The sequence below is a fragment of the Ictalurus punctatus genome, chromosome 20 (genome assembly GCF_001660625.3).
Source record: "Ictalurus punctatus breed USDA103 chromosome 20, Coco_2.0, whole genome shotgun sequence".
Taxonomy (NCBI): Eukaryota; Metazoa; Chordata; class Actinopteri; order Siluriformes; family Ictaluridae; genus Ictalurus; species Ictalurus punctatus.
Window position 1 is genome coordinate 21,392,727 of NC_030435.2, and position 11,964 is coordinate 21,404,690.

At 40.7% G+C, this 11,964-nt stretch overlaps 1 protein-coding gene across 1 annotated transcript in view; it reads right to left on the reverse strand.

Moving 5' to 3' along the window:
* Positions 1 to 9,784, reverse strand: part of pde1cb (phosphodiesterase 1C, calmodulin-dependent b) — a 99,122-nt gene extending 89,338 nt beyond the window's left edge. The window contains exon 1 of the mRNA XM_017496096.3: positions 9,458 to 9,784. Coding sequence (XP_017351585.1) covers positions 9,458 to 9,725 — 268 coding nt within the window. The 5' untranslated portion in view covers positions 9,726 to 9,784. The remainder of the gene's footprint in view (positions 1 to 9,457) is intronic.
* Positions 9,785 to 11,964: the final 2,180 nt, after the last annotated feature.

Consider the following 11,964-nt stretch of genomic DNA (forward strand, 5'->3'; position numbering starts at 1 on the left):
GGAGATCATGTATTCCCTACATATGGCCTCATTAGAGGGACATTTTATGTTAATGTTAGAGATGTTTCCAGCGTACAGGAAATACAATAGCTTTCCAATGAGTCAGTGGCGTCTCGATTGCTTCCACTTAAGAAGGTTGTCCGAGGTTAGAAAAGACAAAGTCATAGGCACTGTGAGGTGTCAAGGTGAAATAGCTGTCGCTTGGGTCCCATTTTAAATCAAAGAAAACATCAAATTCATAAATGTTTTCCTTAATCCTCTACTGAATGAATTATTACATTTACAATTAAAAAAAAATATGCATTTTTATTACTTGAATTAGTTGAAGTAATACATATATATATAAAAAAAAATTGGAAAACAATTTTTAAGTTGGTAGTTAGTAAATTGTTGCCGTATGGCAACAATGTGCAATGGTGGAAAGTATCATATAGTTAAAAATAACAAAATATATGAGATTAAATTTCTAATTACCGCATTTTCCAGACTATAAATTGCTGAGTTTTTGCCACCTAGTAAACATGTAAAGGTTATATCTTCATGAAAGGAATTACAGTTGTAAAAGGTATGTGGATGGATGGAAACTTATTTGTTATGTCGAAGTTATGTTATGTTTACAGTTACATGGGAAAATAGTAGTTTTGCATTATTGCCAAAAACATACTGGAGTCAAAAATCAAAAAATTGGAGTTGAATTAATTGTTGCCGTATGGCAACACCGTGCAGCAAAGGGTTAAAGACCGAAATAAATTGTTTGAGAGCCATGATTTGATTCCATATGATGACGTATTTCCTGACAGCGTGCTAAAGTGAATGCCTGCTTTACATAACAGCCAGTAGAATTCAAGATACGCCATGCCACACCCCTGCTAAATGTAAACAAACTTCATAGTAGCTTAGTGAACTAGCTCGATATAGAAGAGTTTTTAGTGAGAGTCGTTTTTCAACCGTGGAGGATTTTTCACCCGCTTCACTCTCGCCTGTCCACTTTAACAAGCACGAGATTCTAGACGACAAGATGGTGCGCGTTTCTTGGGATCATGCCATACATGATTCAGCCGAGGTCAGTGGTGTATAGCTAAAGAACAGTCAAGGGCGTAACCATAGTATGGACATTGGGGGGGGTCCAACGAACTCGGTCCAACGAACTCGGAGGATATGCAAGTGAACGTAACGTTAATGGTCAAAAACTGGAACTGACGTTAGCCTAGCCTACTTCGTGGGTGTGCTAATATCAAAAGTTAATTGACGTTCTTAAGAACAAACCAAACCATGGTATGATGCCTTCTATACTAAGCTAAGGTTACCTACTATTTAGGTATCTAGTTACTTACTGTCTGAAAAAAGCTCGTATGTTCTGCTGCACTTTTCTACGCTTGGCTGCTGTCTCCATTTCTTACAGACTGAGCTGCTAAAATATATCAACGAACTTGCGTTGAGTATGTGCGCAACCAAGTGTACAATGGCAGGGGGGGGCACATATAGAAATATAAAAATATAGAATATAGGACATATAGAAAATATTTTGTACTGTTTATTGGGGGGGACAGATTGGTTTTTCCTCAACATTGGGGGGGGGCACGACGTCCCCAAAGAATGCGTGGTTACGCCCATGAGAACAGTCATTATTTGTGTATACTTTCTTCTAGGTTGTTATACATCCTTAGGTCAAACCTTAACTCAGCACCATGCTCCGTGCCTCAGAAGTGTATATAATTACAATCTTTAATATAATTCATTTTAAATATTATGCTACTTGATCAAATATGACTTGAAGCCTACAGTCTATAAAGATGTATTTACATTCTGTATTTAAATTCCATCAGTGCACCGTGCTCTTATTATGACATGTCTTTGTTTTACTTCCTGGTCCTGTCTCCGCCCACGTCATGTCATTTATCTATCCCATCATGTATGTACCTGTTCTAAGTTTAGCCTTTGATTAGTTATTCCCTTTTGAGTTTTCCTTATTTCATTTCGGTGTTTGACTCAGCTGTCCGATTCTTACCTGCCTTGTTTCTTGCCTGTGATTTGACCCTGGAACTATGTATGACCGTGATGTTTGGATTACCGTCAATAAAGAACAGGCCGCGTATACACACTCTTCCTGCATCTGAACGCATGTTACAGGTCACGATATTCCGGCATTGACAAGCCCCGAAATGTCACATAACTGCCATCGCACATAAATTCCACCCTTTTCCAAATGAATAAACTAAACAATTAAGCAATGGCTAGATAAGGGAAGGCACACAGGCAAAAACCCACCAAAGAACCACATTCACTGCTAATGAGTTGACACTATAGAGCAAGACACGCCCCCAGGGGAAGGACACTAGTACAGGATGACTCATCAAAAGTTTTGAATCATTTTTCAGCAATGTCAAACTATAGAATGAAACTGAGAATATCTTTTCTAGATATAAAGCTCCGAAACACTCGTTTTGATTTCATTTGACATTTTATATAACCTGACTTCTGCGGATTTCGTTGCAAATTACTCTACAAGCAATCATGGCATGTGACAACACCTACTGAAACAGAGTCTGTTCCACTCAAGATCAAACCCACACGCTGTCTGAACACCATGTATACACTCGACTCCTTTTATTATTAGAACAGTTCTCTGATTGCGAGGGCCGTTTCCGACGTCCTCGACTCCCAGTGTGAGGTCTGCGTTCGTAGGAAATCCTTTTCAAATGAGCGAGATAAAAAAAAGTAACTGATTTTTCATGCCTTATGATGCAAAAAAAAAAAAAAAAAGGCGGCTAAATAAAAGCGTTTAAGGCCGTACCCTGAAGTGGTTTTGACAGCTGACACTCGAGGTGTGTGTGGGAATGTTTTTTGAATCCCGATCCCACACACTTCTGCAGTTATATCTGTTTGTATATGCTTGCGATATATTGTAATGAACTTGGTTGTAGTCCTCAAAATAAAAACAGCTGAAGGCAGTTTTTACACCAGTTAGACTGCGTGTTGAGTCAGAATCAGTGTGAATACTTTTTCGTACTTTTTGTTTCTTTTTATTATTTGATTTGGTTCGGTTTTGCATCGCACTTAATTGAACGAACCAAAATGCTAAATAAATGATTAAATAATGATATAAAGGGCCAGTTTGAAGCCTTGTGTGATTCACATCCCGAGTCTATTTTCTTTTTTTGTTCACACTTTGCACTTTGTGGCTCAGCTCTACAAAAAATAAATTAATTAATAAATAATTCGGCCCAGAACACACGACTCACAAACACGTGATTCATGTTTGATTCACTTCCTGCTGTCACGTTTTGCATTCAGTGCGCATGAACATCAGGTTTTACTTTTGACACGTGTGTTCTGTTATGGTTTACGTCCTGTCTGCGACGTCGCTCTGCCATCCTGCTCCGCTGAGGACATCGTTCTACCTCCGTGTTCCGCTGAAGACGTCACTCCGCTTCTCTGCTCACGAAGGACATTACTCCCCCCTCTGGCCTCAGGGAGAGCGTCGCTCCGCCCTCTGGCTTCATGGTGAACACTGCTCCCCCCTCAGGCATCGCTTTGAGGTACGTTCCCCCCTCTGGTGGCGCGGTAGCCATCGCTCCACGCTCAAAACAGGTTGATGAGACAGCCCACTAAGTTAAGCTCCCATCTGAAGCTGACGACACGGCTGTCCAAGCCTGGTTCCTGCCAAACGACCCTGAAGAGTCTGCTCCAGCCTCATGTCTGCTCCTCGGCTCCTCGAGGAACCAGCTATTTGTTGGACAATGCCCACCCTGGTACCTGGGGGGCAGTGTGAATATTTTGCCCAGAGGGCCTGGACCGTCGAGGGGAAGTGGGGGCGGGCGGGTGGGGTGATTTGATGTTTTCGAGCACCCTTGTGGGGGGTTCTGTCACATTTTTCCCCTCGTGCTGCATAGTGCGCATGAACAGCCCGAAGCGCAACGGCACACACTTGTTCTGTTATGGTTCATGTCCTGTCTCCACCCCGCATTGTCATTGGTTGTTTCCCTTACGTGTAATCATTGTATTCAGCTGTTCTGCGTTATCCCCTTGCTTCCGTTTGGTATTTAAACCCCTCATGTGTCTTTGTTCAGGGCGAAGTATCGTGTGCGCATCATGTGCCGTACCAACCCTTTACTCCTTGCCTTTTGTTTCATGGTTTTGATCCAGTTTAATTCCTCGCGTTTATTCTTATCTTTGATTAGTTCATGTTTGCCAATCACATAACCCCTCGCTTGTTTACGACCACGTATTTTGCCTATCGTATTGGATTTGTCTGCCTGCCTCTCTTCGATAACGATCGTAACCGCCCTTGCATCTGTCTCTAAACCCATTACATGACACCTGTGAGTCGAGTCGATTCAGAGTCTAATCGCTTTCTTGCGTTCTCATCTGCCTAAAGAACTGCTCACACCAGGCTTCCGTTAAAATATGTTCATTACAACATTTGTTACAGCTTGATTCAGTCACCATCTGAAAAATGTCTTTTTCACTGTGGTATACCAAGCGGTGCCAATATTTTTGCAGATTCATGCTGACATCATAAAAACAACATCCCTTACAAAATTACTGAAAAGACAGTACATAAACTTTTTGATTATAGTAAGACTGTTTAGGGTTTTGCTGGACTTTATAGGAGACGTGCTATTCTTGTTGACCCCTGCGCTGGCCCGCGTGATCACGTCAACACGTCCTGACTCTGTGTCTTGCTTTCCATAATGATATTGAGTCTTTTGCATTTGAGAATTGCAGCACAGTGAAATTCATTTCTTCACATACCCCAACATGTCAGGAAGTTGGAGTCAGAGCACAGGGTCAGCCATGATACAGTGCCCCCTGGAGTAGAGAGGGTTAAGGGCCTTGCTCAAGGGCCCAACAGTGGCAGCTTGGCAGTGCTGGGGCTTGAACCCCCGACCTTCCGATCAGTAACCCAGAGACTTAACCGTCAAGCCACCACTGTCCCACACCTGTTGCTAGCACTAATCAATGATCTACATCAGGCATCTAAGTGTCATGATCACTTCCTGATCCTGTTTTCCCCAGAACTATCCATGCATACATCCATTTTCAATACCGTTTATCCTACACAGGGTCATGGGAGAGCCTGGAGCTGATCACAAAATCGCGAAATCCTGGAGGGACTGAAAAATAATCGCAACAACAAAACAACAAAACTTAAATAAATAGCACAATGGTGCAGACAAGGCTAAAAAATCTATGTTGTATTTTCCAAAGTCATAAACCAATCACAGAGACCTGTTTGTTTTAGTTTTCGGTATCTCTTATTAACATGTTACAAGTTCTCAATGCATGATCATCACTTAAAACTGTACAACTTACAGACTTTAAAATATATATATATATATCGCCAAGGTTTTAGCCTTGCACTTCATTCCTGTTCCTAGTGTTTCCTGTTTGCTTCTCTCTTGTTCTCCCACCTGGTTTGATTTCTACGGTACCTGATTGCTCAACTGCTAGCGTAGTTATCTGATGCAGAAAGGGCAAAGTTAGTTTCCTTTCCACCCCTGATCAGTGGCTCGGACAGGATTGATGAGATTAGATTTAAAAAAGGAAAGACTGTATTAAAACTTAATGCTCCTAATATATTCAGCCACATGGCACATTTTACTGGACACTACGCTTTTCTGCTCTAACGCAACCTTGTGATGGGTTTGTTCATGAGATAATGAGTTGATAATTGTAAGACTGAGCTAAATAGCCAGAAGAAAACATAACATGGCTGTCGGGTGTTACATGGGTAAGACGGGTAACCAAAATTTAGCACAAGTAATTAAACAAAGTGGTGGAAAAGGCAGCAGTGTTTAGGATCATGGGGATTTTTGTTTTTGAGCCCTGCCACACCATCCAGTGGAAAACAACGGAAATGGTTTCTTTTCAGGGACACAAATCAAATTTGCAATGGCCATCTCAGTCTCTGGATTTAAATACCTGTCATATGAATTGAACAGGACAGTCCACATAACTAAAAAGTAAATGCGTATATAAAGGAAATGATTTGCAAGGAGGAGAGTTTAATATCCTCTAAGTGTCTCCGACCTTTTTAAACTTTCCAGGAAGCACCTCGGTGCCGTTGTTATTTTTTATCTCCATGGTACAGCCCATTAAAGCATCAGTTAATATGAAATATTCGAATATTGGACTGGTATTCCAGGGTCTGAATCAACCACGACACTCACCAGGATAAAGCGTCTACTGATGAAGACTGAATGAACGTTAAATATCGTGAATGTGTGCCAATAATTTTAAAACCAGTGTTTCAGAGAACGCCTTATGCGTTAAAATGAAACCATGGTACATTCTGGTATGTATAATATCACTCCTTGTGTGTTGGTGAATTTTACATATTGATTTTTGCTGGATTTCATGAAGGGTGCCAATAATTCTGAGCGGTACATTTTCCAGTTGTTTGGGAGAACTTGTTTCGCTTAGATTCACAATCTAAGCCTGATGTTTACTTCCTGTTTTGACTTCCTGGACTATCTCCATAACCCTGTTTGACTGCGGAACTGATTTCGACTATGAGTTTTTACTAGATTTACGGTGGATATAACAAAACCACGACCCGCCGTGTATTATTTTGGAAGAACGTCCGACTCATTAAGACTTGGCGGTGGTTAGTGTCTCCTTTACCCACGAGTCCCTGTGGCGCAGCAGGTGAGAGTCGAAGTGAGACAGCGTGCATGTGAAGGAGCCGAGAGAAGCCCAGCAGGGGTCGTCACTGGCCCATGGCCATGGTAACAGCAGAACAAGGGGCCTCGGGAGCCGATATTTTCATCCCCTCTCATGGGGCTGCACTTCCTTTAGAGAGCGCGCAGGGAGGGAAGTGTAAGTGAGAGAAGAGCGGATGGAAAGAGTGCAAAACAGATGAAACTAGACTCCCAGAGAGCAGGACGAGGTGTGAAATGAACGGAAAAAATGTGAACTACCAATCTTCAGCTGCAATTATTTCATAAACCTGAGTGGAATTGATAGATACAAATAGATACACATCTACTCTTTGGTACGTTGATCCAAGGTTTCTTTTTTTTTTCTTTCATCGTATTCTCATTACCTCAAGCTCACGCCGAAAACGGTTCGTTTATGCGAGCTCGTTTCCTTCTCGCTCTCGCTGATGATGTAAGCAGAACGAGGTCGTTTCCTTTAATCGCAGGTCTATCGGTAGAGGATCTTCATCGTTATCGCAGTGTGTTAAAGAATTCAGTCAGGATTTCTCTTACAGCGCAATAATCGAGGAATAATCGTAAAACACTGCTGTAATCACACAGGCGGCTTAACAGGTTGGAAGTTAGTCCACTTCCTGTGTCCGATGCGTCTTTGATACAGGCTCGTGTACAGAGGCTGATGTTGCTGTGATCAGCGCGCTGTTATTCTAACATCAAAGAGCTTTTTCTCTGCAACTTTAGAGACGCGCAGCACGCGTGCGCAGAATCAGCCTTCAAAGCGACGTGTCCCTTTTTTCCCGATCCGTTTCCTATTTATTGTTCCACAATGAGATTCTGTGAAGCGGTCCCCCCCCCCCCCCCCCTCTTGTGCTGACATGATGGTTGCTACTACACAGAGTATCCTCTGCAGAGACATCGTAAAGGATAACCAGACACAAATGTAAAGGATTATCAGTAACACTTTGTATGAAAGCCATTATAATACATTTATCCTCCATTACATATTGTTAGACTTATTAATGAAAATGCATTGCACTTTATATCAGTGCAGATATGTTACGCATTGTGAACTGTTAATGTAAGGCATGTAGTGTAGCAATAGCACCAGAGCCGGGCAATATGATGATATTATATTAAAAATGTATATTATATTATTACATTTTTAACATTAACCTCTTTAACCAAGAAATGAGTAATTGGATTGGAAGTAGCTAATTTGGTATATATTAAAAAAAAAAATAATTAAAATGCCAAAGAAACTACTTATTTCTTTTTATTATTATTATTATTGTTTCTTTTATTTTTGCGGTCCTATATACCGTGATGCATGTCATGTATCATGTAGTAGTGTCTCCAGGTATTGTGATTTTTTTCTCATATAGTCCACCCTTACAGTACAGTACATAACACGTCACAAATATCAATGAAAGACTTCAAGCACCATTTATTACGTTCCGTTTTAATCTCTCGGAGACCGCTTCTGTATATTTTATCATCGTTTAAACATTTACATCAATCTTGTATTTCTAACAGTTGACCCAAGCCCTTTAAAAATGGCACTTTAAATGATACCGAATGATAAAAAAAGGAATTCCCTACACTATAATGACTGTTATAAGGTGTAATAATGTATAATGTAAGAATGTGTTACAAACACTGCTGATGCATTATGTTAACAATTCATAATGTAGAACGAAGGATGCGATAACGTATAACGCATTTTTTCTCTGGAATTTAAACGATGCTTTATTAATATTTTATAACGTGTTGTGAACTTTCATTTAGCCTTCGTAGAAAAACTACTACGAAGTAATAAACTGTACCATCTTGTCGCTAGGGTGCTACCGTTCGTTATCTTTTCGTATTTTCCGTATCGTTCACCTGAAACTGCGGATATAGTGAAGTTTTATAAATGTTTTAAGTTACTTAAATGGACCGTAATTAGTCTTTAGAGTGAAGGTTCTGCTTTGACGGTTAAAGATGCACAGGCCTAGTAAAGGTACAACATTTATACACTCGAGGGCTGGGACAAAAATATCACATCAGGATTCTCAAAGCCATTTTCCAGACAATCACGCATAGGTTTGCTCAAAAACTCATCAAGCAACGCTCATGTTGCGTTTTTTATTTTCTTTTTTAAAAGGTTTGCTCATATATTCAATGTCTGTAAAACTCCTTGTTAATGGATCATCAATTAATACGTTATTACTTATTAATACAGGTATTATCGTTTCTGTATGATTCAGTTATTATTGATTAAAAACAAAAACAAAAACAAACAAATACATACATGGATCATTGTGGAAAAATACAAATCAGTAAACATTTTTAACGTTTTAGGATTTTTAAAGATTAAGCATCAAAATCTTATTACTGTATCGGCTGATTCTAATCAGATTGAAATGACATTTATTGAAATAAAAAAATTATTTTAAAAAAAGTTCTAAAGAAAAATTTCAAAAAAGATATCGCAGTATCCATGATATCTCAGACAATTATGTCATACTGTGATATTATTATACCGCCCAGCTTTATTAGCAGCCAAGCCTAAAGTTCTGTTTAGTACACATTTTTGTAGTTATTATGTAGAAAGAAATTGTGAAAAATATGATGTATAGCCTGCACACACACCCTGATGTGTGTGTGTTTTTTTTGTATGGTTTTTCGCTTAAAATAAATAAAAATGTTTTATATATATATATATATATATATATATACAGTTCAGTATATCAATTGAACTGTAACTTATTGATAGTGTGTGTGGGTGTGTGTGTGTGTGTGAGAGAGAGAGCACTCACCGTCTTCTGTGGTGCTCTGCGTTTGCGCCTCGGTGCCTACGTCCTGCGCGTGCGGCACCTCTGGTGCTGACGTCTTGGCGCGCGCCTTGTTCTTGCGCCGGCCCGGGAAAACTCCGCGGACGCTCGTGCGCTGCGCGTGACCCAAATCTCCGTCCGCGCCCAGGTTCGGGTCTGGTTCTGGTTCCGGGTGCGCCTCGCGCTGCGGCTCCGATCCCACCTTCACCAGAGTGTTGCGGGTTCTGGTCAGAGCCGATGTGACCGAGCCCATCACTGCGCGCGAGTAAAAACACTAACGCCTGCTACTTAAACCTGCTGCATTCTGGTTCAGGTACTGATGATGGATGATAACTTCCTTTTACTTTACACTGTAAATCATTTCGAGAAAATGCCGCTTGTTTCCTCCATCATTTCTGTGTGTGTGTGTGCGCGCGCGAGATGAATTGATGCACTGATGCAGCGTTCAGGAGCGAACTTCTCCCGTGTTGTGTAGCCTAGCGCGTGACGTGATGGTGAGCACGAGAATCCCGCGTGTCGTGATTCATACAAACAAAAGTCCCTAAGGGTCTTTTCTTTTCTTTTCTTTTCTTTTTTTTAAACTTCCGTTCCAAGTGTGCATCAATTAATGGTTACTTAATAAATCACAGGAGATAATGATGTGATAATTAACTCAACAACACTCTACAAAGTCATCACTAATGTACAATCTTAGTGCTCGGTGGCTTAGGGGTTCGCACGTTCGCCTCACATCTCCAGGGTCTGGGGGTTCGATTCCCACCGTGGCCCTGTGTGTGTGTGGAGTTTGTATGTTCTTCCCGTGCAGGGGTTTCCTCCCCCAGTCCAAAGACATGCATGGTAGGCTGATTGGCATGTGTAAATGTGTATGTGATTGTGCCCTGTGTGGATTGGCACTCTGTCCGGGGTGTACCCCGCCTTGTGCCTGATGTGTCCTGGGATAGACTCCAGGTTCCCCCATGACCCTGAAGAAGGAGTAAGTGGTATAGATGGAAGGATGTGCAATCTTAGACCGAAAAAAAAGCATTCTTGAGTGTAAAGGTGATTAAGAGACCTTCCATGGTTTTCCTGGCAGCTTAGAGAATGCATCTTTATCTCGGTTATAGCCTACCAGATGCTTTAGGCGTGACAGCGCTGTTGAATTCTCGAATCTGATTGGTCGGAAGGTGTTGATTAATTTCCTATAACAGCAGCTCTGACAGTGTTCCCGGCTGTAATTCAAATAATAGGTTTATATGATTGCGCTAGGTCTAATACCTCATCGTTTCGCACACATAATCGAAGTCTAATAACAAATGCATTAAAAAATATGTTGATATTTTTAACTAATAAAAATGCACAAACATTCAAATGGTGAGTTTTTCTATAAGTAACACTTTTTATGGAAGGAGTCTCCAGGTTTAATACTGTCACAACATGCTTTCTGGACTTTGCACTTTCTTAGTAACATAACAGGTTGCAACTTCCATCCATCCATTCATCCATTCATCCATGTTCCATACCGCTTATCCTACACAGGGTTGTGGGGAGCCTGGAGACTATCCCAGGAAACTGGGGACACTAGGCATGGGACACTCTGGACAGGGTGCCAACCCATCACAGGGCACAATCTCACACACATTCACACACAGTTTGTAAATGCCAATCAGCCTACAGCACATGTCTTTGGACTAGGGGAGAAAACAGCATGCCACGTAGTGTTTTATTCCTTACATAATATCATGAATGGGAGATCAAACATTTTTTAAATAACAAGAAAATTAAGAAACTATGTCTATTAAAACTGACTTTATCTAAAGGTAGGCCTACTATATGCACTTTTCTGGTTTAGTATGGAACCGAAAAGGGTTCTGCTGGTACTATAACCTTTATCTGGGTGTTATATTTCATAGAACATGTTTACTACGTGATATAATTGGAGTCGAATCTTTCAATCGCGTTGTGGCCTGCTCTCGCATTCTCGCATGCATTTATTTATTTATTTACTTACTTACTTATTTATATGTGTGTAAAAGTCTCCATGTGGAGTATTTATAGGTTTACATTAGTTATTTCACTCTGCTTTGTGACACCAAACATGTGAGTGCATGTTGTACTCGAGTGTAAACCGGTGGGAACTTCTGTGGTGTCTGGGGGAATTCTCAGGTCCAGGGTACAAACAAAACAGTGCCAAACATACATGCTAATCATCATGCTAATCACCATCCCCGAAATCTGGGTCGGGACCCGCTCGTGCTCGAAGACAAACAAATAAATCTTCAGACTTCTCAGGTTCCCAGGTGCTGTTGTGAATAGATAGATTGATAGATAGATAGATAGATAGATAGATAGATAGATAGATAGATAGATAGATAGATAGATAAAAATCTTCCTGCTGGTGGTACTGAATTCATTCAGGGATGAAAAGTCAGAAAGATGTTTTAGAATAAAGATTTGTTAGCACGTTTATCTTTTCTTCCGCTCTGATAACATTTCACTCCGGTTCAGTGAGACAT